General features: G+C 40.8%; 1 protein-coding gene across 2 annotated transcripts; it reads left to right on the top strand.

Moving 5' to 3' along the window:
- The first annotated feature begins 1,589 nt into the window (after window positions 1-1,589).
- On the top strand, window positions 1,590-25,718 carry LOC148321239 (sodium bicarbonate cotransporter 3-like). Of its 2 annotated transcripts, XM_088318832.1 has the most exons (26): window positions 1,590-1,771; window positions 7,814-7,895; window positions 8,316-8,465; window positions 8,585-8,723; window positions 9,220-9,380; window positions 9,658-9,846; window positions 10,632-10,991; window positions 14,185-14,300; window positions 15,237-15,394; window positions 15,508-15,595; window positions 15,786-15,932; window positions 16,688-16,794; window positions 17,578-17,752; window positions 18,136-18,269; window positions 18,350-18,595; window positions 19,146-19,251; window positions 19,371-19,532; window positions 19,637-19,750; window positions 19,871-20,032; window positions 20,414-20,665; window positions 20,729-20,797; window positions 20,868-21,041; window positions 21,131-21,268; window positions 21,698-21,795; window positions 22,372-22,479; window positions 22,715-25,718. In XM_088318832.1, the coding sequence occupies exons 1-26, from the start codon at window positions 1,730-1,732 to the stop codon at window positions 22,797-22,799; spliced, it is 3,762 nt and encodes a 1,253-aa protein (XP_088174958.1). In that variant the 5' UTR covers window positions 1,590-1,729; the 3' UTR covers window positions 22,800-25,718. The 2 variants fall into 2 exon arrangements, with proteins under 2 accessions (XP_088174958.1, XP_088174959.1); XM_088318833.1 differs by lacking the exon at window positions 22,372-22,479 and having other exon boundaries at window positions 1,591-1,771; window positions 14,185-14,264.
- Window positions 25,719-25,735: the final 17 nt, after the last annotated feature.

The raw sequence follows: 25,735 nt of genomic DNA, 5'->3' as shown, positions 1-25,735 counted from the left end.
AGAGGCCTGCGGCCCGGTGTTTAGGGGACCACTGCTTTGCTGTATTACGCTTTGCATTGTGGACTTTGTATATAACTTAAATGACGTGGTCTGCTTCTTACTTGGCACGAGAGATGATGTTTATAAAACCCCAATCTGGTGGCTGTTCGTGTTTTACAGAGGCGGCCTGAATGGGGTCAGGGGTTTTGTCAAATGGGTGCATTCCACACAGGGCAAATAAATGAATATTAAAAAAAAATAACAATAAAAAAACAATCAATACATCGAGAGTAGCAGTTGGTTATTTTACAGTATTTCCCCATTTGAAAATATTTTACAGATGAGTTGTGCAGGTTACATTAATGGAGAGAAAAGTTGTGTCAGTCAAAAGTCTGTGACTCAGTTTTGACTTTGCATATCCGCTGTATGTGATGGCTATACACAGAACAACAACACGGTATGCATGAACAAACACATAACCATCCAATTGCAAGACCATAACAAAAAACAGGATAAAGAAAATAAAGATCAATAATCAGACAGGTAATCCACACACCGATCAATTAATTATGCACAACAAATACAGTGGAAGGGAAATTTTTAAACTTTTCTATGACGTTTAAACAGTTTGGTCTCGCTTTTAATACTATTCCTACTGCAGTATTGATGCTGTACATGGTTGCATTGTTTGTGGTTCTGTATTTGATGATGTTACTAAATGCCAATTTGTAAAATATGCTTCAACCTTTCTTGTCATAAAAAAAAACAATCAAAAGATCTGTGCTCTTTTCCAACCTGATGCTGTCTCTACGTCACCTATAATATCATACTGGAACTGCTGCGTAAAGAATTTATTTTGGGAAGAAATTTGGACCTTGGACCTGAAGATTTTTCTGAGTAAAAGTGAAAGTTTCATTCCAAATGATTAATTGATGTTACCCCGCGAGAGCCTTTTGTGTTAAGTTTGATTCTGATGGACTTTGACTCCTATTCTGAGACCGTGATTCAGCTATTCTGGAAGTGTTACCATGCTCGCAGGTTTATCTTGAACATCTTCTGTAACTTCAACCTTGCTTGACAGAATGCATTTTTTGGTTTATTAACTTACGTTTTGCCATTTGAAAAACATTATTATTTTATTAAGCTTACAATAGTACGTACTTGCAAAAAAATTGCAAAGTAAAAACCCGTTGTTTTGTATGTTTTTTTTTAATTAGGTAGTTACTTTCTATCTCTGGCGTTAACAATAAGAACGCTGTTAAAACCTTAAAATTGTGTTCCCATTTTAATGTTGCTTAATTTTTATTTAAGACCCCTACCATTTGAAGCATTTTGTTTTTATTATTATTTTTTTATTTTATTTTTCTCTTTTGAGTTGTTTCTTTGTTTAGTTTACATTTTTTAAAATAAACAAAAAATAATAATCGAATGATGTTAGTTGCGTACGTCACAACACAAAAAGCCCGCTTTGCCTTTCTGCAACGAACAAAAATCCAACCTTGTGTAGACGTCATGTGTCTTGATTGGCTAAAAATCTTCATGTTAAAATCCTATTGGCCATAATCAGATATCCATCATTTTAGAGGCGTGGCCTGACTACGTCATCGACAAACACGCCACCGCCAGCCAGCCAGTCCCTCTGTTCACTCAAGTGTCACGCTCGCCGGTTTCCTTTACGCGACCCAACTGGCAAAAAAAACAAAAAAACAAAAAAACTCACCGGTGGCCCAAAAGTCAAGCGGGGACTGCGATGGACGAATCATCGGAACAAACGCGACCCTTCTTGAGAACAGTATGTAACCTCACCGCAACGAGAACCGCTTCCTTTACGGTCACGTCTGTGCGTTTCTTTGTCCTTCTTTTACGTTGTGTTTGCCAGGCAGCTGGTTAAGCACCAGGGATGCTTTAGGCGACCAAATTCAACCGGTCTCCCTCCGGCAGCTCCTATTGTTAGCCGGCTTTCTAATTCTGACACGTGGCATGGTGATAAGAAGACTTGGTGAGCAAAGGGGGACTTTTCAGATTAACACGTTCCGAGGAATTGTGCTTTTCTTGACGTTTTGTTTCTGTTCGAGGTGGGGGGTAACTTGCTAGCCCTTTAGCTAGCCGGGACACGAAATAGTCCAGGTTGGTTTGAACTTGTATTTCAATAGTCTAAACTTGGCTTAAAACTGCCATTTGACACAGAAAACATGCAAGTGATGGATCACATTTCTTGCAGGAATTGTTGAATTGTAATTTAATTAGCGATAGAGTGAAAACTGATTCAAAACACAGTCAGAAGAAGGTAAACTTCACTTGAGTCTGGTAATAGAAAATCCCTGTGACCTGCTTTAGGAGTAAAGCATTAGTGACAGAAGGGATCATGGCTGTCAAACACCAGAGCTGTGTGAACAAATCCAAAAAAGAAACAGGTTGCAGTGCTAAGTTTAAAATGCCTAAATGGCTGGTCTAAATACTGGTGTAAGGTTGCCTACTGCTATGTTTGTGTATCTAGGTACTTATTTGTGCATGTACAGTGGAACCTCGGTTCTCGACCATAATCCGTTCCTGAACCCTGTTCGAAAAGCGAATTGTTCGAACACCGAAACCATTCCTTTGCTGCTTGCACTGACTTTCTTTGGAGGCATGATGTAGTAGTTTCGTGTGGTTTTCACACCTCCTGTCTCATCCCTGATTCCTCCATTTCCATTTTTGAGGTGTGTAGTCGAGAGCAAGTTTTAACGCTTGGTTCGACCTAAAACACTTCGTACACCTATCTAAAACGCGAGAGCAAAACGCAGCACGTCCGCACGCCACAACGGTTGGTCATAAAGAGAGAAAGAGAGCGATCTACACCCGTACGCCGCTCAGCCCCCACCCTCGCGTGCGCACTCACGCGTCATACCGGCGTTCGAACTCCGAGGTTTGTTCGAACTGCGAAGCAAGAATTTCTCTTTTTTTTTTGTTCGAACTCCGATTTGTTCGACGTCAGAGTCGTTCGAGAACCGAGGTTCCACTGTATAAGCATGTGCTTACTGGTGAGGAAACATGAACCCTTTGCTGCTCAATGAAAAGCGCTCACTTGATCACTGCCCACGTCTTCCGCCAACCACGGAAGTCTGTGGGTTTACTGTTACAGAGGCACTGCTTAAGCTGCTGGGATGCCGCACACATTCTCTGTGTCCATTAAGCCAAGAGAATTCACATATTGAATGAAGCATTGTCTTGCTCAGCAAAACAATGTCCATTATGGGAAATTAACATTGTTTGTATACAAATAGTTGCAGATTTGGAGTGCCTGTCAGCCCATCAAGTGTGAAAATAAACACGTTGGGCTGATTTAAATATAACCACTAGACTCCCGCATCTATGCCGAGTTTCTCTGACCATCAAATGCGTAGTTAGGCTGGGCAAATATCCAGAGCCACTTTCACGTGAAAGCCGAAGTTGTCTAAAACAAGAGTTCTCAATTGTTGCCACACGCGGCCCTTGCGTTTTTGTATTGTAGCCATTTTAATAGACGTTAAGAGCGATTAAGAAAATATAGTGTTTGTTTGGTAAACAGCAAAATTCACAAGATGAGTTGGAGCCATTGACTAGTCCAGTCTGTTACTGTTGCAAACCGCTTATAACATTCTAAAACTTGTTCACCTCTCCTGTTTGAAGCCTAGTGAGGGCAAGGTAATGTTTATCAATTTTTGGTGTAGTATTTTTAATCGATTATAAAATTAATCGAATATCATTTATTATTTTTGATGATCGATGAATCATTTTGATACGCTTTTAAATGAGGTGTTGTTAAATGTTATACAATTTCTGTAGCCTTCTATGAAAGCGGACTGATTGTTTGTGTTGAATCAAAACAAAAAAAAGGTTTTTGCTTTGCACAACAATGATGAACATTTCTGACATGAGACGGACCAAACTGAATCATAATTAATGATTTTGCTTTTTCTGCACTCTCCGTTTGAAATAATGTCATGAAATTAATTGCTTTTATGCAATTTATTTATTAATTACCAAAATAGGATACTGATTATTTTTTATTCATGTATTTATTTATTCGGACAGATTTTTAAAAATAATAAACCAAAAAAAACCTTGCATAATACTATTTGTTTTTTTTAAATAATCCACACCTTTTGAGCTATTATTGCAATATTGTGTGTTACAAATAAAGAAATATTGCCTCATTATATAAAAAAAAGGAAACAGACTATGAGAAAAATCCGATAGGAGGTTTTGCACTTTGACCGGCGTGCTAGTTAATGTAAACATTAAAACACTCCTTTCCAATTGCTTGCCAACAGACTGCTTCTAAGAATCCAAAATATTTCATCATTACTTGTTGTGTCTACCTTTTGCCCCCCCCCCAAAGAAGACAATATTATGATCTGAGAGAAAGCTATTCTTTAAATTCAATGTGAAATGTTTCAATGTCAGTGTCATTTTTTGGGGAATCTTAATGACTACATTCCGAGCTTCAATTCGGAGCTGGCGCCTGAAGAATGCCAAGCTGTGTGCCTGTTTCCATTTATCTATGCGGGGGGATTGGTTTTCATTTGTGACCTGAATACCTCAGCGGGTAAACATTTGTACGTCCCCCGAACGTGTGCGTATGTCCTCCATGTGTTGCTGCGCGTGTGCGTTTTTTTAGCTCTTGGCCGGGGTTAATAAAATATTAATGGTGCCATGGTGGGATTGGCTGCCGAGCAAAGAGCGGGCTGACAACCGGGTAGAGCAGAGCACCGTGTTCAGAAACAGCCCGTTTCTCTCTCTCTCCCCCCCCTCTCTTTTCCTCACTGTATAAAGAGGAGTCGGGAATAGACAAGTGTGATTGTGTCTCTACTGAGTGCATTCCCTACGAGGTAACTGTCAAAAAGAGGGATCGAGCTAACGTCCCTGCTGTTTTTTGCTAGGATCTCAATGGACAAACTGAGCGAAGGAAAGCATGTGCTAACGGTAGGTCCGCCTGTCTTTGCATGTGCCATGGTTGGTACTTGAACAATGTCCCATCTGCAGTAAAGCTGCATGCATCGTCTCTGAGATTTTTTTTCCCGCCTTCTAGACAGCGCTATTAAGCAGAGCATACTGTGGTAGAAGACCTCAGAGATTTTAGAAAGTCAAATCCAAGGTGAAAGCGGTGGGGATTACTTGCTGTCTTATTCATTTGACATGCTTCTTGAAATGGGGGCATTTGCTTTCTAATCTGTATCGATCTCAAGGAGTGAAGACTAGAAGAAACCAGCCGAGACTGTTATGGCTGCTTCAAGGAGAAAGGGGAGAATAAGAAGAGACGGTTCAGGGGGAGGTGGCTTAAAATGGGTCTGCCAAGGTAGTCCGACATGCAGGTGGTGCATGCTGTTCGAACAGATGATGTTTACATGCTAGAGTAAACTGTTCTGCATATCCTGGATCTCATGAATCCACATTTTCCTATTTACACAATTGATTACGTGATTATTTGAACTTCTCAGAAGTGACCTGTAATACTAAATGATGCACAATTGTTTATTACACATTCATTACAGATTTGTTGTATTCCCAACAAAAATAGGAGCATTACATGTTCTTATCTTGTACACAGTGTTCCCAACATACTCCAAGGCGTAATTAACGATAAGTGCGACATGAACAAGTGTTATATACGAAAAACACTTTTGTGCAAATGGAATTTTAAGGGGCTTATGAAGAGTAAGATTATAATTTCTTTTCATAACCAGCTTTATTTGTTTGCATGTAAACATTTGGATCATGTGATTCTGGCTAATACTTGCACTGTATGGTTAGGTCAGTCTTCTTTTACCAATATTATTCCAGAACGACCACCATTTCTTGAGTGGGCCACTACACTTTACATGCACTTCAGGGGAATGCAAACACAAGACGCACACTTTCTAGTGCACACTGAAACGGAGTCACAGATGGCCTGACTCTAACAATAGAGTGATTATGGTAATGCATGTGGGACTTGTCATTTAAGTCAGGCTCATGGTCAGGAATGTATCTTGGAAAGCAAGTCGTGGCGTATTGTACATGCTTTCCAATACAATAAAGTGTCAATGTGGTCTGCGGCAGTGAGTCACACATTGAGGCCAAGACATGAGGTAGTGATACCGTCATCGCCTTTTTGTTTTACTTTCCTTCCCACGCCATTCCTTTGTTGAAAAATGCTCGCATGAAATAAGTGTAGGACTCAAATCAAAAAGTAGTATTCAGTGTGAGGTTTGCCTCACAAATCTTCCTTTTGTGGTCCTTAATTCAGTCCATTCTTATCTACCAGAAGCCCATACCAACATTAGGTCACTGTCACCCCGTGGTATTTATAAACCATGTGTGACACTGTCTCGAACCATGTTAGCTAGTTTCTCGTCGTCTTAACACCATGGTTTTTATTTATTTTGGTATTGATTTGGTGGAGGTTGTGACAATTTGGGCAATTATGCGGTTTACGATGCGGCCGCACCATATTTTCTGTGGTTGCATGGTGTGACGTCCGTGTGACATCTGTTAATCTGGTGGTGCACCCACTTTGGCCACACGCGCTGCTGTAACTAAATACAGTTTCTCTGCAGCTGTCTGAATGTCCCAACACTTGGGCAGGGAGTCAAGAGAACACTAATATTGCACTTTATAATTGGACCAAGTCCGTCTTGGGTTGAGGAGGTGTATTGTTTTGTTTTTGCATTAGTTATTTGATGAAAATCAAGTTGATTGTATTTGATATGTTTACATCTTATTTATTTGCAGTCTAGTCCACATTAGTATTTATGTTTTAGTTTCCAGTATTCCATCTGTAAAAAAAAAAAAAAAAGCCAAACTATCTGTAGCTGTAAATCCACCCTTCCTCCCATCCATTTGCTTATCTGGGGTCAGGTCGCAAGGGCAGCAGCCTAAGCAGCAAGCCCAGACCTTTCTCTCTCTAATAAGTGCAGTTCTTTCCGTGTCAATCGAAGTGACAACTATTTTCAATTGGGAAAAACGGACGATCCTGCAGTGGGGTAAACCTCTTTGTGTAAGCGCAGTGGTACAGCGTCATTGGAAGGTCCTGAGGGCTTCAGATGACCCACAATCTCCTGTTAGGATGATAGAGGCTCAACCTGGTTAAAGGCAGGTGACGGGGATTGAAAGGTCATTCGAAGAAAAGTGGGATTAGAGTACTTGTAGAAGACACCTTATTTACAAAAAAAGTTATCAAACTATCCTCTATTAATAAGACGACTGTATAGCGTTTTGCGTCACTTCATACTGCCGTGCAGTGTTTAGCGGGACTCCAATTAAAAAGTTAACGTCTTCATTAAACCATTTTGAAAAGGATGCCACTTAGCCTTTCACCATAACATTTTATTCGGAATGATATATTTTCACCCTAAGTACATTTGTAACTAAATTGAGATGAGATCATTATTTTCCCATCTTGTTCGCTCGTTACTGGTTTCTAATGTAAAATGGGTACCTTAGCTCAACAAATCAAATAAACACTCTCCTAAATAAAAGCTATTTTTATTAAATGAGTCTTAGATGATGCACGTAAATGGCTACGTTTAAGATAGGTGTAATCTCTCCATCGCAAGATCTCGACGAAGCAGAGATCTTGCATTGGAGGGATCCAGACTCGCTGGTCATGCAGTCAATTTTGGCACTTGAAACAGTTGAAACGGATATCTGGTGGCATTCGCCAGTCTCTTCAAGTTCCTGGGAGACTTCTCTAATGTCCGCAGAATCGATAACAATGAAATCGTACAAAAAGAGCCATGCCTAATTCTAAGCTGACTTTTGGATGAATTTTAAGTATTTTTTTTAATAACACTTCTTAAAACATACCTGTCTGTACCCTTTTCTCTTCTTCTAGGGTCTAGATGAGGAGGCAATAGTTGACCATGGAAAGAGCAGCTTCGCCGTTCAAACAAACTATGAAAAGGACGACTTAGAAAGTAAGTCAGTCACATGACTGAATTTCATTTCGCTTCACAGTTTCCTGGTCATTATGTGGCTTCAGCAGCTCGTCTGACCCGACAAAGCTAGCTCTGACCGCCATCCGGAATCATCTATGCATCTCTGTACTATATTATTGGTAGGATCCCATTGCATTTGCAACAAGTTAAATTTTTTTTTGTTTTAAACCAAAAGGGCTCCAATGTGACGCCCCATTCTCAGAAACTCACAGCAAACCATCTGTGGTGGCAACATTTTGGGGCAGCAGCTCCGTATTTAAAGACTTAAATGTTTCCTTGCTGGACATTCGAGGATTCTACTTAAACTGTGAATGCACAGCAATTAGATCTGCATCCATCATTGTTTGGGAGGTCATCTTTGCAATTTATTTTCATGGGATTTTCCAATTTTTTTTCTAGGCCACCGAGCAGTGTACGTAGGTGTTCATGTTCCTTTCGGAAGGGAAAGCAAGCGGAGGCATCGTCACAGAGGACACAAGCACCACAGAAAGAGAAGGGATAAAGATTCTGACGACGGAAAGGAGGATGACCGAGAATCTCCCCCCTATGGTTAGAACGCAAAGCCTAACAGTCGATATGCACTCAATTTCTGCTAACCTACACTCTCAATTTTATAATTTGGACCTTTATGCTTTTTACGTGGATTTCATTTGCCGCTATTCCAACAGACACTCCATCCCAGCGTGTCCAATTTATTCTGGGCACAGAGGACGATGACTTGGAGCATGTCCCCCATGACCTCTTCACCGAGTTGGATGAGCTGTCCTTCCGAGATGGCAGTGCCACCGAATGGAGGGAAACTGCCAGGTTAGACGAAAGATCTGAAGAAAATGTTATGTAACAGTACGCCGAATTATTTAGTCCTCATTCCCGCATTGCGTTTTAAAATATGACACACAGTCTCTTGTTGAGAAATTGTCAGCGTGCAGACAAACACACGCAGCGGTGCATATGTTCTGTTTTTTATTTTTTTAAAAATGGAAAGAATGTCAACCAAGTAATCATATATTCTTATATGTGACAAATATTTAACAAAGGGCCGCTAAATCAACTTTAGAGGGTGATTGCAAATCACGAGTGTGAAATTCCTTCACATACAAAGGACGTACAGCGCATTCTCTGATATACACCGCAGGGGCATATCTTTCTTCTCCCATTCAAATTAAACGCACATCAGAAATATTCATATCAAATGTATGAATGTACATTTGTTCTCCCAGTAATGCAAATAGAAAGATATTGCAGCAGCATTTCAAACTGGGAATGTGTCAACCCCGGCATTCTTTTTGGGACTTGTCTACAGGTGGCTTAAGTTTGAAGAAGATGTAGAAGATGGAGGGGAAAGATGGAGCAAGCCTTATGTGGCTACGTTGTCACTGCACAGTTTATTTGAACTGCGTAGCTGCATCCTCAATGGCACAGTCATGCTGGATATGAGGGCCAATAGTATTGAGGAAATTGCAGGTAAGCATTTCTAATTTTGTGTAATGAAAACAATCATCAGCTCATCCGACAAGGAAGCATTCCTGTTGAAAGTAAAAAAAGAAAAAATAGCCTCTGAAAATACATGTACAGTAAGTTTAATTTAAAATGAGTTTTGACCCAAACTAGTTGTCCACGGCCCACTTTTGGGCCCCGACCCACCATTGAGAAACTCGTGTTCCACACAGCATGAATTTCTGGTTTTCTCTAGCTGCTATCTGAAGATTTTTTTTGGGTTATGTGCCGTTTCCCATTTCAGACATGGTGATCGACAGCATGGTGGCGTCGGGCCAGCTCAAGGAGGACTTGCGGGCGAAGGTGCGTGAGGCCATGCTGAAAAAGCACCACCATCAGAACGAGAGAAAGCTCAGTAACCGCATCCCTTTGGTGCGCTCCATTGCTGACATAGGCAAGAAACATTCTGACCCTCTCTTGCTTGAAAGAAACGGTGAGATTCTCCAATGCACTCACTTTTTTTTTTCCTGCATATAATCCTTTATTTAGAAAGTATTTCTAAAAAAAATACATGTTTATATCTTTCAATGCGTGCATAGAAGGTGGATGGTAAATGTGAGTACCATCTAGGAGTCAAGCAATAGTGAAGTAATAAATCCTCATAGTGAAAGAGAAATCTGGGGGCTAATTATTGTCTGTATGGCTGGCCTGGTTTGAAATACCGATCTTGAACAAGTGCATGGTTGCAACGTTTTACGTTTTTGTAAACATTTTACGATTGCGATCAAATTGATGTCGCTCGTTGACTGTTGGTGATGGTACGTAATTAGCTGCAGTGGCAACGCTAAATACTGAGAGCACAATAAGTGTGATCTCTGTCGGTGTTCTGGACTGGTTTGCTATGGGAGTCTGCTTCCAGATAATTGCACTGATCTTGTATTTCCTGGCATGCAATTTGAAGCTTTGCCTATCCAGTCACATGGTTGTTTGAGCTTGAATGAGACAGGTTTTTGGGCCTTGTGGACACCCCCCCTTCCTTCCTCACGGAATCATTCTGAGTGTGTTCTGCACTGAACCATTTTATTTGCTCACTTGATGCATGCGTGAAACTCTCTAATAACATTTCTGCTATGTCCCTGCTGCTCACCCTTTCCTGGCTGGCTCCTTCAGATACCACCCCTTTGATGTACTTGGACTTCACATGTTTTTCCTGTGTGCTCCATCCCTTATTCCTCTTTCTCCTTTCCCTGCCTTCTTTGCCATTGTCTCCTCTATTAGGAGAGGGCCTTTCCTCTTCACGTCTCTCCCTCCACAAGCCCGGAGCAGCCTCCAACCTGCCGCAGAGACAAGAGTCCCGCGTTTCCATCCTACTCAACCACCTCCTACCATCCTCTTCCTCCAACACGGGGCGCCCCCCAGGTCCCTCTCTCCTCACCACCCCTCAAAGTACCCCCACATCCTTTCGCCGTCCCCACCCTAGCCCCCCCGGCTTTGGCCCTTATAGCATCCCAGAAGTGGTGGTATCTCCGCCCAAGGATGACGACCCACCAAACACGCCAGAGGACGAGGCGGCATTGCCCGCGTTGAGCCGGCAATCATCCTGTGCATCTCAGGGATCCGAGCAGCTGCCCTTAGAAGGCAAATATCTGTTTAGCCTGCCAGTGTGAGTCACAGCTTGATCAGAAAACACTAGCACTAGCATGAAAGCTCTGCTTCCTGTTAACTTTGCGGCCATCTCATTAATTACTCATGACAAAGCTCACTTTCCGAAGCTTCCTTGCTGCTTTGCTTTCCAACATTCATTTACAGTACTGTGCAACAGTCAAGCCTGCCATCCATCCATTTTTCCTTATCAGGGTCAAGGGTGACGTTTGAAAAACGGACTACACCCTGGACTGGTTGCCAATTGATAGCAGTGGGCCACTATTAGATTTGCGGTTTGTCCAAAGTGTTTGTCCACCTGTTTCTGAGTTAGCAGGTTACATCCTTTATTTTTAACCAAGACAGATAAGTGTCGTTTTCTCCTGCCCACTGTGTGACTACAATTTCCTAGAAAAGAAACAACGAATTTGCACAGTCGTGTAAATGTCATGGTTATGATTTCCCATAATCTCTCTTACAGTATGCCCCACTTCTCTTTCTATATGTCCCAAGTCTGGCTGGTTTCTGCCACCTAAACTTCTCTGACCCGTTGCACATTTTCAAAGCATTCCTTCATGTCTCGCTTGATCGGGTTTGGTTGCAGTTTCCTGGTTTGTCCCCCGGAAAATGCCTTGTGGTCTGATTGCTCTTTATCCTTCTCTGCCTCATATGTGATGTGATATTTTGTGTAGATTAAGTCAAGTGACCTTTTAATATGGGCTAGGGTGGTAATTGTACTGGTGGTGCAGTTGGGTAACCTTTGACCTACACTGACTATTGAATATCTCCAAAGATCAATAAGTTAAATATTGTCCTTATTTCTAGAGAATTGTTTTCATCATGATAATAGACGTATTGTTGCAACTACCTCAATTTGGGTCATAGCTTGCGGGTGTTTGCCGGTGACTGCGTGGCTTAAGTGGACTAAACGAAGTTATTTGCCGCAATAAAAACAACTTTCTGTTATTTGTTTACCCTATAGCAATTCTCCATTTAGAAAACGTGTCATTCTTGTTACACAGAAGTGTCACCCGTCTGACCGGAGGGGCGTTTTTTTTTTTTTTTTTTTTAAATTCTCAGTCCATTATTGAGGTGTACTTGCTGTGGTATTTAAAGTGACACCAAACCTCTCACCTTCCCCTTTGTAATGTTGGTCAATCAATTTTGTCACCACTCAGTGTCAGCTCCTTACCATTCTTTCACCCAATCAACATGACGGTTGATGTGATGTGTGCAAGCAACATAGTTTGGCATGAGAGGCTTAGTTTGGTGCTTCTATATGAGCAATCATGACTGCGCCAAGAGAGACTTTAAATTCCCTCCTTGTTAGTTTATTATTAGATGTCTGAGTGTGTAGGTCTGTGCTTGTCTCCTTCTGGGACTGGCTCCTTATCAAAGTATGGAACATTGGTACTCTGACTGAACCTGAGTGGTTGTGCGAAAGGGGCATCTTATTATAGCTGCTAAGCTTCTGTAATTGTATCCTCTTCAAGGAGGATGTATACTTTTTTCTTTTTTTTTTTGCCAAGGGTCAAGTGTTGCATTACTTGAATGGGATTATCAAGGTGTAATAATTAGTCGAATTAGTTTGACTTGGTGAAAGTTTAAGGCTTTAAATAGCTGTATGCAATACAGTATATTTAGCAGAGTACTGGGCAATGAAAATACATTTTATGTCTCATTTACAGTAATTAAAATGGCGTGTCTGAAGGTATGGTATTATATCTCAATTAGTTGTAGCCAGCATCTATAAACTGATGATTCTTTTTCTTTTGGTAAAGCCACCAGTGGGTTATTGGATCTGAAACAAGGGGACTTTACATTGGATTGCTTATCTCTTGCTGTGCGATCATTAAGACCGGCTCATGCAATTTACATCCTGTCAAAACTCATTAGTGTCATCGACATGGTTGTAAATAAACAAAGTCAAATCCATTTTTCTAAAGACAGTCCCAGTTCTTTCGGTGCGGTCTCACCAATTTCAGTTATGTATTTTAATGTTTGGCATAGATCTGCAGGGTCATCACTCCTGAAAAGGTTGGTGTGGGTGAACATTCCGCAGTTTAGCCTTCCTGAATGAAGACCTTTTAGCGGATGCAACCTAGGCTAATCCCTCTCTTATTCCAAGAGGCTTTGTCGGGGTATGTGAGCAATCAGGCTCTCCTGTTCACCAGTCACATCTACCCAGCATCTACAAACACACAGACACAATTTTTTGGTACCCTGCTGGTATTAAAGAAACAATGGTCACTCTGAAAGAATTTGAGAAAAGGATGGAAAATTAACCAATTAAAATCAGGCAGCACTTTTTATGTGATCCAAAAGAATTAAGGGATTCACTTATTTATTTATGTGTAAGTCTCACCTTTTTTAAAGTTATCTCGGTGACCATTGCGGATGTTTCATTCTTTAACGGAAGGGGACCAACAGGTTTGTCTGTGTCTAATTTTACTTCAGGGTTATGAATTCCATGCTTGAATAAATGACTCATTTACACATTATAAATTGGAATTAGCCATGGATGACTTTGGTGTTAGTTTTTATGACTGACATGCTGATTTAGTCGCTGGAAATACAGACTCTTGCTAAGGTATGCACAGAATAGTATAACGCATTCTGTGTGGACGTGTCGGCATTCCCTCCCATGGACATTACATTTCACAATTCATAACTAGCCGCATGTTAACTGAAGTGCTAGCGTTTCCTGTGTCAGTCTCATCACAAAAGCATTCAAGTGTTGCGCTCACACAGCTGTCAATGTGTACGATGTGAAGTCAGCTGTATCACATCTTTCTGTCCTGATTCCAAATACACAGTCACTTCCGATACATTTTTTGGGGGAGAACACATTTCCTTGTATTGTTTTTAGTTTAGCAAAGGCTCAGGTGATTGATTTATGATCTGCTGTTGCAAAGCTTTATTACGGCTTGGAGTTTGGAGTAAAATGACTGCTAAAGTTCAGACTTTGAATCCACTTGTCTCCTACATGCATAACTGGATGTGTGTGGTCTACTTTTCTGTGTGGTGTGCGGCAAAGAAAACTGCACAGCAAAATGTTCATTTAATTTGCGTTTGAGTGATTCAAAGTACAGCAGAATTAATCGAATAGAAGGGAAAAAAAAGTTCTGCTCAAACTATATTATGTTCTCACACTGTCTATTACCTTGTCCCCACACTTCTTCTCTACCAGGACCACTCGTTCATCTGAACTCCGTCCCCAACTACCTGGACAGTGAGAAGGCAGTGGAGAGGCGGCCTTCCAAAGTAGGGGTCAGTAGAGAAAGCAGCAGTGTCGACTTCAGCAAGGTAACCTAACCCCAGTGCTGAGCACAGACAGTCTATCATGGCGGTATGGGCCGTGACTACATATCTGAACTTCCACTGGAATTGTGTTGACAATTCCCGAACAAAAGGGAATGTCACATTTTCCATTTTAGACTCAGTAAAGCTACATTTTGGAAATATTTGAATTTGCATGGTTTCCATTTCACCATTTCTGTTCCTCCTCCATGAAGCTGGCAAGCTTGCGTGCAAGCTGCCATTAGTGGATTATAAAACTACCCATTATGTCTTCCAAAAATAAGGTGCACTGTTTATGAGTCACGGTGTACAAAGAGGGACGGAAGCACAGACTGCCATCGCACACCGGAGATATTTAAGTGCCATGGCAGGAAATGCTTCACAGCTTTGGATTATCTTTGCTCAGTACTCTGTAGGTGTCAATCTACAACTCTGTCAGAAATAAAGTTGGGTCTGATTCAGAAAAAAGATGAGAACATTCTTACTGGGGAGTGTACAAATTGCTAAAAATGCATATTGTATTTTAATCTGAATTACATTTCATTATTTACAATTAATTTGCGCACATAAAGGCCTTCACTACGATAAACATCTTAATACATACTGTAAAAAAAATAAAAAAAACACGGCCATTATGAGGAAATGGAGTATACATGATGTACATCCTGGCAGCAGTCAGGAAAGAAGTCAATTGCAATTGATTGTTAAGCCTCAACAGTGCTAAAAGTGATTTGTACCATCCAAAACATCTCCAGATTCAAGATATTGTCCCAACTTTTCTTCTGATTACAAAGTTGTAGATGCTAACTCTCCTTACTAGCAACCTTCTGTTGTAGATGCTAACTCTCATTCGCATGACCTCTCATTCCGCACATTTTACAGTACTTCAGATTGACACAATACCTTACTCTTCTTCTAATTCGTTTATACTCTTGATTTTAGGTGGATATGAATTTCATGAAGAAGATTCCCCCCGGTGCTGAAGCTTCCAATGTTTTGGTGGGAGAAGTCGATTTTTTGGAGAAACCTATAATTGCCTTTGTTCGACTGTCCCCTGCTGTTCTTATCACCGGCCTCACTGAGGTTCCCGTACCCACAAGGTGCTATTTTCATTTCATGAATATTTTATTAGAAAATGACCTCAGCACCGTTGGCCTCTTTTGTGTATATCCTGTTTATGTCTGACGACTACTACTACATCTTCTGTCTGAAGGTTTCTGTTCCTGCTTTTGGGTCCTCATGGAAAGGGTCCTCAGTACCATGAGATTGGCCGATCGATGGCCACTCTGATGACAGACGAGGTGCCATACATTGCTTTCACTAAAAGCATTCATTTTGTATTCTCTTGATATTGTCTGAATTCGTTTAGATGCGTCAAGCAGAGTGCTTAGATTCATTTTAATTAACTTCGATGCCTTTATGTAAATAAATGCACATGCTATTAATGAGCTATTTTTAGACCTCAGCAAACACTTACCATTTCCATTGTAGATTTTCCATGACGTGGCATACAAGGCCAAAGATCGAACGGATCTCTTATCTGGGATTGATGAGTTCCTTGATCAGGTGACGGTCCTCCCTCCTGGGGAGTGGGACCCCACCATCCGGATTGAACCCCCGAAAAATGTCCCATCACAGGTTGGTTTCCTTCTTGGTTCTGTTAAAGGTGCCTATTAAGTAAAACACTAAGTATCGTGGTCTGTAGTTCACATTGTTGTGTTTGGCAGAAGTGGGCGTAAAATAAATGTATTTTTGACAGATGATAAAAAAAATATTTACTTGGTCCAACAGATTTTTTCTTTTTTTTTTTTTTTTCGGGAGTCTTTAGATTCTGCCCTTAAACGCAGGTGTAAACCTGCACCGGTGTGCAGAGAGATGGCTGAGGTTATTCTAGCGAGGAGAAGGCATGGAACAGTGCCTTCACTGTGTTCCATGGTATATGTGATGCTTGGCAAATTCTTTTGTACGCTTCCCCTGAGTGATACCTAACAATGAGCTCCCTGTAATGTGAAAGCTCTCTGCCTTGTGTTGCAAGATGTTGATACAAAAATGTCAGGAAGCACTAGAACATCCTAATTTTATTAGAGGTTAGATTTGGGGGGAACGATTTTGAAAAATAATATTGAATTAGGATGAAAGATTATCAACTTCAATTAGAGCTGTTGACTTAACAGCCACATCCCTGTAAAGGGTTGTGCACACTTGTGCAACCACATTATCTCAGTTGTTCATTTTTAATGGACAATTAGAAATGATTCAACTTGTTCCTCGCATTTTAATGACGAAAACGTGACATTGAACAACTTTTTATATCCAGTGTATATATATATATATATATATATATATATATCGTATTTATCTCCGTATGGTTGTGAATGTACTCTAACTCGCAGCTGAAGAGGAAGAGGCCATCCCATCCAAATGGCACTGCGTCCCCAGCAGGAGAACTGGAAAACGAGGCGGACCACCAAGTGGGACCAGAGCTGCAGAGGACTGGAAGGCAAGGAGAGCACATTTTTTTTGTGTTAAACTGTTAAATAAAAAAAACAATAAAATTGATATTTATTTCAGATCTAATTCAGTTAGCACAATTAAGAGTGCTACTAGTTTATGGCCAAACGTGTAATTATTATTTTCTTTTTTTTTTTTTGCTTTATTTTTTTAACCCAATTTTTTTATGAATGGTATTCTACAAAAACAGTTATCAAGTGCTGTCAATTTAGTTTAAGAAATAAAACCTGTAGTAACACATTTAAAAAGCCAGCAGTGCAGTAACCTGTCTCGCTGACATTTATGTCGACCAGTGACTGATTCTCTAAGGTTGTAGCCAAGCGTACGGAGGAGCTTTATATAAACCACACACACACTGCACTCTGATTTATTTACACGTTCACCCTCCTTTTCACCATTTCTATAAAAGGCACACAGCAAGAGCAAGCCAGTGGGTGCCTGAGTGCACATAAATGCAAGGCGGCTAGATGTAAAGAAAGCTAGCAGAAAGTGGAGCACTGTTATAAGATGTATTGCTTTCAAAAAGCTGGCAGCAGGTGTGGCGAAATTAACAGACTGTTTCACAGGAGAACTAGATAACTGGATCAAAGCAGATGCAGCAGAAATATAGATCCAAGAGACACTGATTAAAAAGTAAAAGGAGTACCTTGGTAGAGATTTGAAATGCAAATACAGTCATGGCTGTTAGCATTAAAAAAAGGACAGGGTGTGGGGGGGAATCAAACGTCAGACTTGCCTTTCACAACTGATTGATCTTACCTCTCTTTTGTAGGATATTCGGTGGTCTGATACTGGACATCAAGCGGAAGGCCCCATTTTACTGGAGTGACATCAGAGACTCCTTTAGCTTGCAGTGTCTAGCCTCTATTCTCTTCCTCTATTGTGCCTGTATGTCTCCTGTCATTACGTTCGGAGGTCTGCTTGGGGAGGCCACCAAAGGCAACATTGTGAGTTTGAAAGATTCTTCCTGAAATGCCAGTATTTGGGAATTTACCTGACTTTGTAACTAATCATGTCAGAAAAGGGATATTGTTTATTTTGGCCGGATTACATTAATGTTTTAGCACACAGTTGTAATTTTTACAGTTTTCTTTTTTTTTTTTAAATTTCTATAAATGGATGTGGCTGGATGTGTTGAACTATTTGCTGTAAATTGTACTGCACAGAAATATGACAAGTGACAGGCCAGCAGGATGTTAACATGTGGACAGGTTATCTAGACACTCTGACGTTCTCAATTTAATCAAAACTCTCTTCTGGCAGATTTTCTTTTCTTCTTTCCCTCTCTTTGCTGTTTCTCTCACTCATTCCTTCTCCTTTACCTCTACAGAGTGCCATCGAGTCGCTCTTTGGGGCATCCTTGACTGGAGTAGCGTATTCTCTCTTTTCCGGCCAACCCCTAACTATTCTTGGCAGCACAGGACCTGTTTTAGTGTTTGAGAAGATCCTCTTTAAATTCTGCGCGTAAGTTGAAGCCATTTCCCCGTGGTATTTGACATTTATAGCTGATTTCATCCAGTTTTATTTTTTCTCGTCCACCTCAGGGATTACGGACTGTCCTACCTGTCATTGCGAACAAGCATCGGTCTGTGGACGGCCTTCCTATGTCTGGTCCTGGTTGCCACGGATGCTAGCTCCCTGGTCTGCTATATCACCCGCTTCACAGAGGAAGCTTTTGCTGCGCTCATCTGCATCATCTTCATCTACGAGGCTCTTGAGAAGCTCTTCCACTTAGGAGAACATTATCCTGTCAACAGCCGCAACGCCTTGGAGAACCTCACGTCATATTCGTAAGCATTTGCAATTGGGATGTCTATTTTATTTTTTTGGGGGGTTGTGAATTATGCTGATCATTCAGCCTGGTCACAAAGCTGCGCTTGTTTAAAAATAAATGAACGGACCGTGTTGATTTTGAGGTTCCAGCTCACCTAATGAGATTGAGGACATGAGATATAAAAAATGGATTTATACAAGAGATGTTATAACATAAATGTCTCCCTAACTTCCATATAACACAGACTTTCAAATTGTTTGCTTCTTAGGTTCTGTCTGTCTTTGACAGTTCACAAATCCATATTTGCTATTGTGAATTGTAATTTGTCGTCAGTCTCTTAAAAGTAAACACGCTGACAGAGTGGAAAGAATGTGGCCTGCATATCAACAAAAGGGATTCTTGGCAATGTACAGTTGAAAATATATGATAATATAAATATTGCTGGAGACGTTTACTTGAGCTGTCAATATACTCCTACTGTCAATATCATCGTAGGCAACCAATCAATGATATGATATTTTATTATTATTTTTTTTTAAACATTGTTCTATTCTGTTGTCCCCAAGGTGTCAATGCTCTCAACCAGCTAATGCCTCATCTCAGCTCCTGCAGAAATGGAACCAGATGGGATACAGTCCAGAGTCAATACCCTGGAGTAGCCTCAATGTTTCGGTGAGGAGGCCACACAGTGACCTCCAGTGTCTACGGAATTTAACTACAACGGCGGTCACATTTAATGACTCTCTAATATTTCTGCAATGACGCTACAGACTGTTCTATGTTTTCTGTAGACGTGTAAAATGTTCAACGGGGAGTTTGTCGGCACAGCCTGCGGTAACCATGGGCCATACATCCCAGATGTTCTCTTCTGGTCCATCATCCTTTTCTTCACCACCTTTTTCTTGTCCTCTTTCCTCAAGCAGTTCAAAACGGAGCGATACTTCCCCACCAAGGTTGGTTTTATTCGCACCATTTCATTTCTTTGTTTAAAAGCAATTGTCATATTAAAGTTGTGATTGTTCATTGTGATTTATTTATTTATTCTTATTTTTGATAGGTACGCTCCACCATCAGTGACTTTGCTGTATTTATCACCATCATGATCATGGTGTTGGTGGACTATGTAATGGGGATCCCTTCCCCGAAGTTGAACGTCCCTGATCGGTTTGAGGTAAGCTGTATTGATGCTCAAATTGCTCACTGTATGTAACGATGCAAAATAAAATAAAAAAATCTAGGATCTAGATCTTGTAAAGAAAAATTTTCACACTTCTGCCTCTTTCCTGCACAGCCTACTTCAAAGAACAGAGGCTGGCTCATAGACCCGCTAGGAGAAAACCCCTGGTGGACGCTGTTAGTGGCAGCGCTGCCTGCTCTGTTGTGCACGATCCTCATCTTTATGGATCAACAGATCACAGCTGTCATCATCAACCGCAAAGAGCACAAGCTCAAGGTCAGTCTCTTAATTTTTATCGTTGGAAATTTGCCAGTGGAATTAATGAGGAAGTGCTAATTCACAAGCAATTGGCAACACATTTTTTTTTATGCTGTTATTTGAAACTTCGGGTGAGACTGCGACTCCAAGCACTTCTCAGGTCCAGACTGCAAATAAATTATTTGAGCAAAATCACTTATTTGAGCACACATTTTGAACACACAAAAAAATTATTCAAAAATTCTACAACAGGTAAACAGCAAGAAATTGCTCTATTAGTATATAAGCATGTATAAAAGTTGTTTTTTTCCGCAATATACCCCCTTTAAACTTTACTTTTCATGATACAGAATTATTTTTCTAATATCTCCTGTCCTTTGCTCCCGAACCACCCTGCAGAAAGGCTGTGGCTACCACCTGGACTTGCTGGTTGTGGCAATAATGCTTGGCTTGTGCTCTATTATGGGCCTGCCGTGGTTCGTGGCGGCCACTGTCCTTTCCATTTCGCACGTTAACAGCCTCAAGGTGGAATCTGGCTGCTCCGCTCCCGGAGAACAGCCCAAGTTCCTCGGTATCCGGGAGCAGCGGGTCACTGGATTCATGATCTTTGTCCTCATGGGGTGCTCCGTTTTCATGACATCTGTCCTCAAAGTGAGACAAAGACAATGATTAATTCCCTTCTGTGCAATGTTTGATGAATTCTCCTCTTTATAGTTCATTCCCATGCCCGTGCTGTATGGAGTCTTCCTCTACATGGGTGCCTCCTCTCTCAAAGGCATCCAAGTAAGTTTCTAAAAAGGATGTCCAGTCAAAAAAGTGCTTTTCTGATTCCTTTCTTTTATTCCCTCCACAGTTCTTTGACAGAATCAAGCTGTTTGGCATGCCTGCGAAACATCAGCCTGATCTTATTTACTTGCGCTACGTGCCGCTGTGGAAAGTTCACATCTTCACGCTGGTACAGGTCACCTGTTTGGTACTGCTCTGGGTCATCAAGGCCTCTGCTGCAGCGGTGGTCTTCCCCATGATGGTTAGTGAAGTCACACTTGACTTGACTCCAGACGTATACTGTGAGAAGATTAGAATACATTATTTATGCCAAACATTTGCATTTTTCAGGTTCTTGCACTGGTCTTTGTCCGAAAGCTTCTTGACTTTTTCTTCACGAAGAGAGAGTTGAGCTGGCTTGACGACTTGATGCCAGAGAGCAAGAAGAAAAAAGAAGATGACAAGAAAAAGAAAGCACGTGCAAAGCTGGTAGATTCCATTTTGTTCACATTTGTCCTCATGTTGTCTACTTAAAAAATAAATAAATAAATAAAAGCCTTGTAATTCAGTAACGAGGATAAATTGAATCTTATTTGCAGGACTTTGGAAACGTAATCCGCTCCAATGGTTAAATCCTGATGCATGCTGTGCTGTGTTGGTCGTAATTCCAATGAATCCGTATGCTTTAGTGAAATATAAGAAATTAGAACTCGGAACTGCTGACCTTGGGAAAAAAAAGTAATAGCATATTAAATCGCAAGATTGAGGGGGGGGGGGGGATCACAAATATTTCCCTCACCTACGATCACACTACAAAAGGATACAAGTGGCCAAAAGAAATTGTCGTCGTCAATATGCAAGCAGACTAGTGTTGAGCCAGCTTGAGCCTCACTCATTTTGTGATACAATTTATTCCAGGAAGCGGAGTCTCGATTACAGGACGAAGAACTCGGAATGCAGGTCAGCTATGAGGGCTCCAACCTGCTCAACATCCCAGAAAAGACCCTCTCAGGGAGGTGAGTCTCATAAAATGCACTTGATTATAATGAAATCTTTTTTTTTTTTCGTATGGCACCTCTTTCACTATTATTTATAAGATGTCTTGTAGCATAGAAGGTAAACAGCGTAGATGTCCTTTCATGGCTGGAATGAGCAAAAAAGCAGTCAGAACGTTCTTACTGTATGTCCATCTTGAACAGATCATACAGAATAGGAGTAGTCGCAGACTGCAGCCTCCCGCAGGAAGAAGAGGTAGCAAGACAGTGTGTCTGGAAAACATTTGATGCACTTTCCTGCATCCTAACTTTTCACACCGATACTCAAGAGAGAGTTAGCGCATGGCCTAAAAATGTCACAAGTTCACCGACTTTATCAAACTGACTAGTTTTTTTATTTATCTTCAAATAATCTCACTGTGTGTGCATATTCAACTAACCTAACAACAATGTTCGTCCATGAAACCCTCAAATGGCTTTTGTTGTGCCGTGTCACATGCATGCTTGTTTGAACTGCCCTGCAATCCTGTCGATTTTAATCTGTGCCTGCTTGTCTTGTCTGTGTTGCTGTTTGTGTATTTGCATTTTGGCATGTAGCTCTGAGTCTGATCCCTTGGTTGTAAATATCTCTGATGAAATGGCCAAAAGTGCAGCGTGGAGAGCAGTGAAGTTGAGAGGCGACTTGCATGGCCAACATAGTAGAAGGTAGCTCTGCAAAGATCCCCTAGTTCTAATTGTAAAAGAGCTCCCACTCCCATATATGTTCCGCATTTACTAATTCAGCTGATCACCTCCGTAATCATCACACCGGGACAGTCCCGCTCATTTTTGTACAAGTGAGGTCATCACATGTTTACAGTGGAAACTCTCAGGGCAGCCACAAGCAACCTCTTTTGTTTCCTGTCTCATCTTGTATCTGTCCTCTGTGCCTCCACATTAGCAACCGGGAGAAGGCGGCCTGCGTTAGAGTGGACATCAGCCCGGACACACCAGGAGAAGGTTCCACGGCAGAGACCTTCTTGTGATAGCAACTCCTCCCCCACGACATGCAAACATAGCTGAGGGGCTCCAACATACAGTACACGCAGCTTAACCTGCCAATTTATCTTCAGTACAGCAGGTGAGCTCCACTAGGGCTGTGCGGGTCGCCAGGTTGCCATGGCGACGTGCCATGATGCACTGCAGGTGACGTGATTCTGCCCCATGTCGTGACTTTGTTTAATTTAATTTTAATTTTTTTTTTTAACCATTTGCACCTCTGATGCCAAAGGAATGGGCCTCACTGGCGGGGATCTTCGACTGAGTGTCATTATTTTCATTTCTGTTTTAGTCTCATTACCATTTTAGTCCGTCTGCATACTGTGTATACAGTTTACACCGCTCACACAGTGAGCAGCCCATCACAGTGATTGTAGGTCATATTACGACTACACCAGCGTCATTCAATGAAGGCCATTCGGGAACCATCCATGCCAGTGAATAATGTCTCATAATTGATGTGTAAAAAACAAAAAAAACAAAACAAAAGAGAGGAAAGATTTCAACCTAACTCAACACATACTAGGGTCAAAAAATGATCTTGTAGGGATTTTCTCTTTTAAGAGAACAGTGCTGCTTAAATTTCATCCATTGTTATCATCAGAAACGTCTTTTATATATTATATATATATATGTAGGTTAAATATGAACGCAGGTATATCTACTGTGATCTTTTCATTTGTAATGTTATGTAAAAATAACTTGAGAGGCCATATAAAGTCTGTACTGTACAGTAAGCACTTTGCCAGCATAATTTCTTACCAATACGAATCCTAGTGTATTATTATTATTTCTATTAAATGTTGCTTCTTCTCCCTGCGATTTATTTTTGACAAATTTCAATGACATTTCTCAGGAATGTCAGGATTTCTGACTGTGGTCACAGATTTTCAATAATGACCCCCTGTATTTTTTTCAACCCTCCATCCCTGCCAAAACAGTTTTAATCTGTGTTTTTATTTATGAACGTTTACTCAAACGAATTGCATCACAGCTCGGCAGTAGTTGGCATCCCATGATCCCACCCATGACAACTAGTTTTAACTTAACTGTGATGCTATCATTGCAATAATGATAATAACAATAATAATAATAAAGGATCTGCCCAAGTACAGTGGAACCTTAAAGGGGGCAAATTATAGAAATTTTCATTTTGGATTGTTTATAATGTACAGTGAAACACCGTGCGATTTGCAATACAGAAACCATAATTATTTTTTTATTTATTTATTCTTTTTTACCCCCAGACTCTTTAAACACATTTATTAAAGCATTCCTTGGTGCCTGATCACACTCTCGCTGCCAAGAAAACAGACTTATTTTAGAGCATCGCTTAGTGGTAACAAAATAAATAATAGCCAGAAGCACATTCTTAGCACATCTACCAGTATCCTCAGCTGCCATCATCACTGAACGCCACAGAGGACAATGCCATACAGGAAAAAGCCGGCCAATAATCCATCTATGTCCACTGCCACGACACATAACAAACCAGTAGAGTAGAATATGTGAATTGCAACCCCTAATGGACAAAAATCATACTTGCACCTCACGTACGCAGCAGGCTATGCCCCTAAAAATTATCTGATTTCAGCTTGACAAGAAATGTGGTATGTTCAGTATACTGTAAATCTTGATAATATTTTCAGAGCACCCCTCAAAAAAGGTTTCTAATTACTTGTAGGTACCTAAAAATGGTGGTATAATACTAAATGAAGCCATTAAGTTCCTTGGCACCAAAATGCCACAAGATGGTATCAAAGCACAACTTTTATATTAGTCAGGACTGAGTTTTTCAACAAATAACAGTAAAGGTCCCCCCCCAAAATCCGCAAATGGCAAAAATATGATTGTATTTGCTATTTTGTACAACCTTAGTTGTTCCACTGTACTTTGTGGCATGTCCCGCTGCGTTTTCATGATGTCGACAACACGCACACGCTCGCACACAAAACAACACCAGCCAAATGTTGTTGTAAAGGGTTAAAAAGAATTTAAGTGAACCCAGTAGTTGCACCTATTTTTATACTGTCTGCATTATTTTCTTGTGTGTGTGTGTGTGGTGGACAAAAATGGTATTTTAGTGACATTTTATGCAAAGCAAACATTTGTACTGTAAATGTGACATTTCTAATATTCTAAAAAGCTGTTCTAATTTTCGCTAAGTGCAGTCTTGTTTTAGCAATAAATGTTCCATAATGTATGGATCCATGACGCTAGCTAAAATCCAGGTAAGGAATAATCGTCGCTCTCTGTGTGTAGCTGTAGTGACTACGTGCCTTGTCAGAGCTCTTTATGTGCAAAGTGTTGTACTTCTAATTAAGTGTTCAAATTCTTGTACACGTATCCACGTTGCGGCATACAGTTAACGAATGCCAAAGACGGAGCGGCGTCAGTTTCGAGTGGACCAGTGCACTATTTATTAACTGGCGTATAGTTCGGCCATGTCTGTATTCAAATTGTAGCCTTTGGCTACAGACTGCAATTCTGGACTTAGATTATCTTCCATTAGCGATACAACTTTATTCGTATAGCGTATTTCACAACAGCTGCAGCTGTAACAAAGCGTTTTACAAACTCAATGTTTGTACGTGCGTTCTGTTGCCACATTTTGAATGTTTGCTCGCAACTTAGATGGAACGAGATCTCGACTTTTTTGACAAACTTCATTAGGTTGGATCTTGCCACACAAATCGGGTTTCATTCTGGAAGCAAATGCTGACCAATCGAATCGATTGATACAAAACAGACCATGTCGAATCTCAACTTGTACAAGCCTACAAATAAAGCCTCCAGCATTCAGAAACAACGCAGAGATGGTGAAGTGAAGCAAACTGTCTTGTTAGCAAGAATGATGACTTAATGTATGTCAATATGGAAAGCAATAAATGTAATAAATATACCAACTGATGTGTATCTATTC

This window comes from Idiotropiscis lumnitzeri, chromosome 16 (genome assembly GCF_059441095.1).
Source record: "Idiotropiscis lumnitzeri isolate Australia: NSW breed Sydney's pygmy pipehorse chromosome 16, RoL_Ilum_1.0, whole genome shotgun sequence".
NCBI lineage: Eukaryota > Metazoa > Chordata > Actinopteri > Syngnathiformes > Syngnathidae > Idiotropiscis > Idiotropiscis lumnitzeri.
Note: the sequence above shows the minus strand (reverse complement) of the source record. Positions and strands in the feature narration are given on the sequence as shown.

Bases quoted from the DNA above. Each gene is read 5' to 3' on its own strand.
- LOC148321239 (XM_088318832.1), top strand. From the start codon at position 1,730: ATGGACGAATCATCGGAACAAACGCGACCCTTCTTGAGAACA. The intron at 18,270-18,349 runs GTAAGTTGAAGC...CGTCCACCTCAG, and splicing joins ATCCTCTTTAAATTCTGCGC to GGATTACGGACTGTCCTACC. The intron at 19,252-19,370 runs GTGAGGAGGCCA...TGTTTTCTGTAG, and splicing joins GGAGTAGCCTCAATGTTTCG to ACGTGTAAAATGTTCAACGG.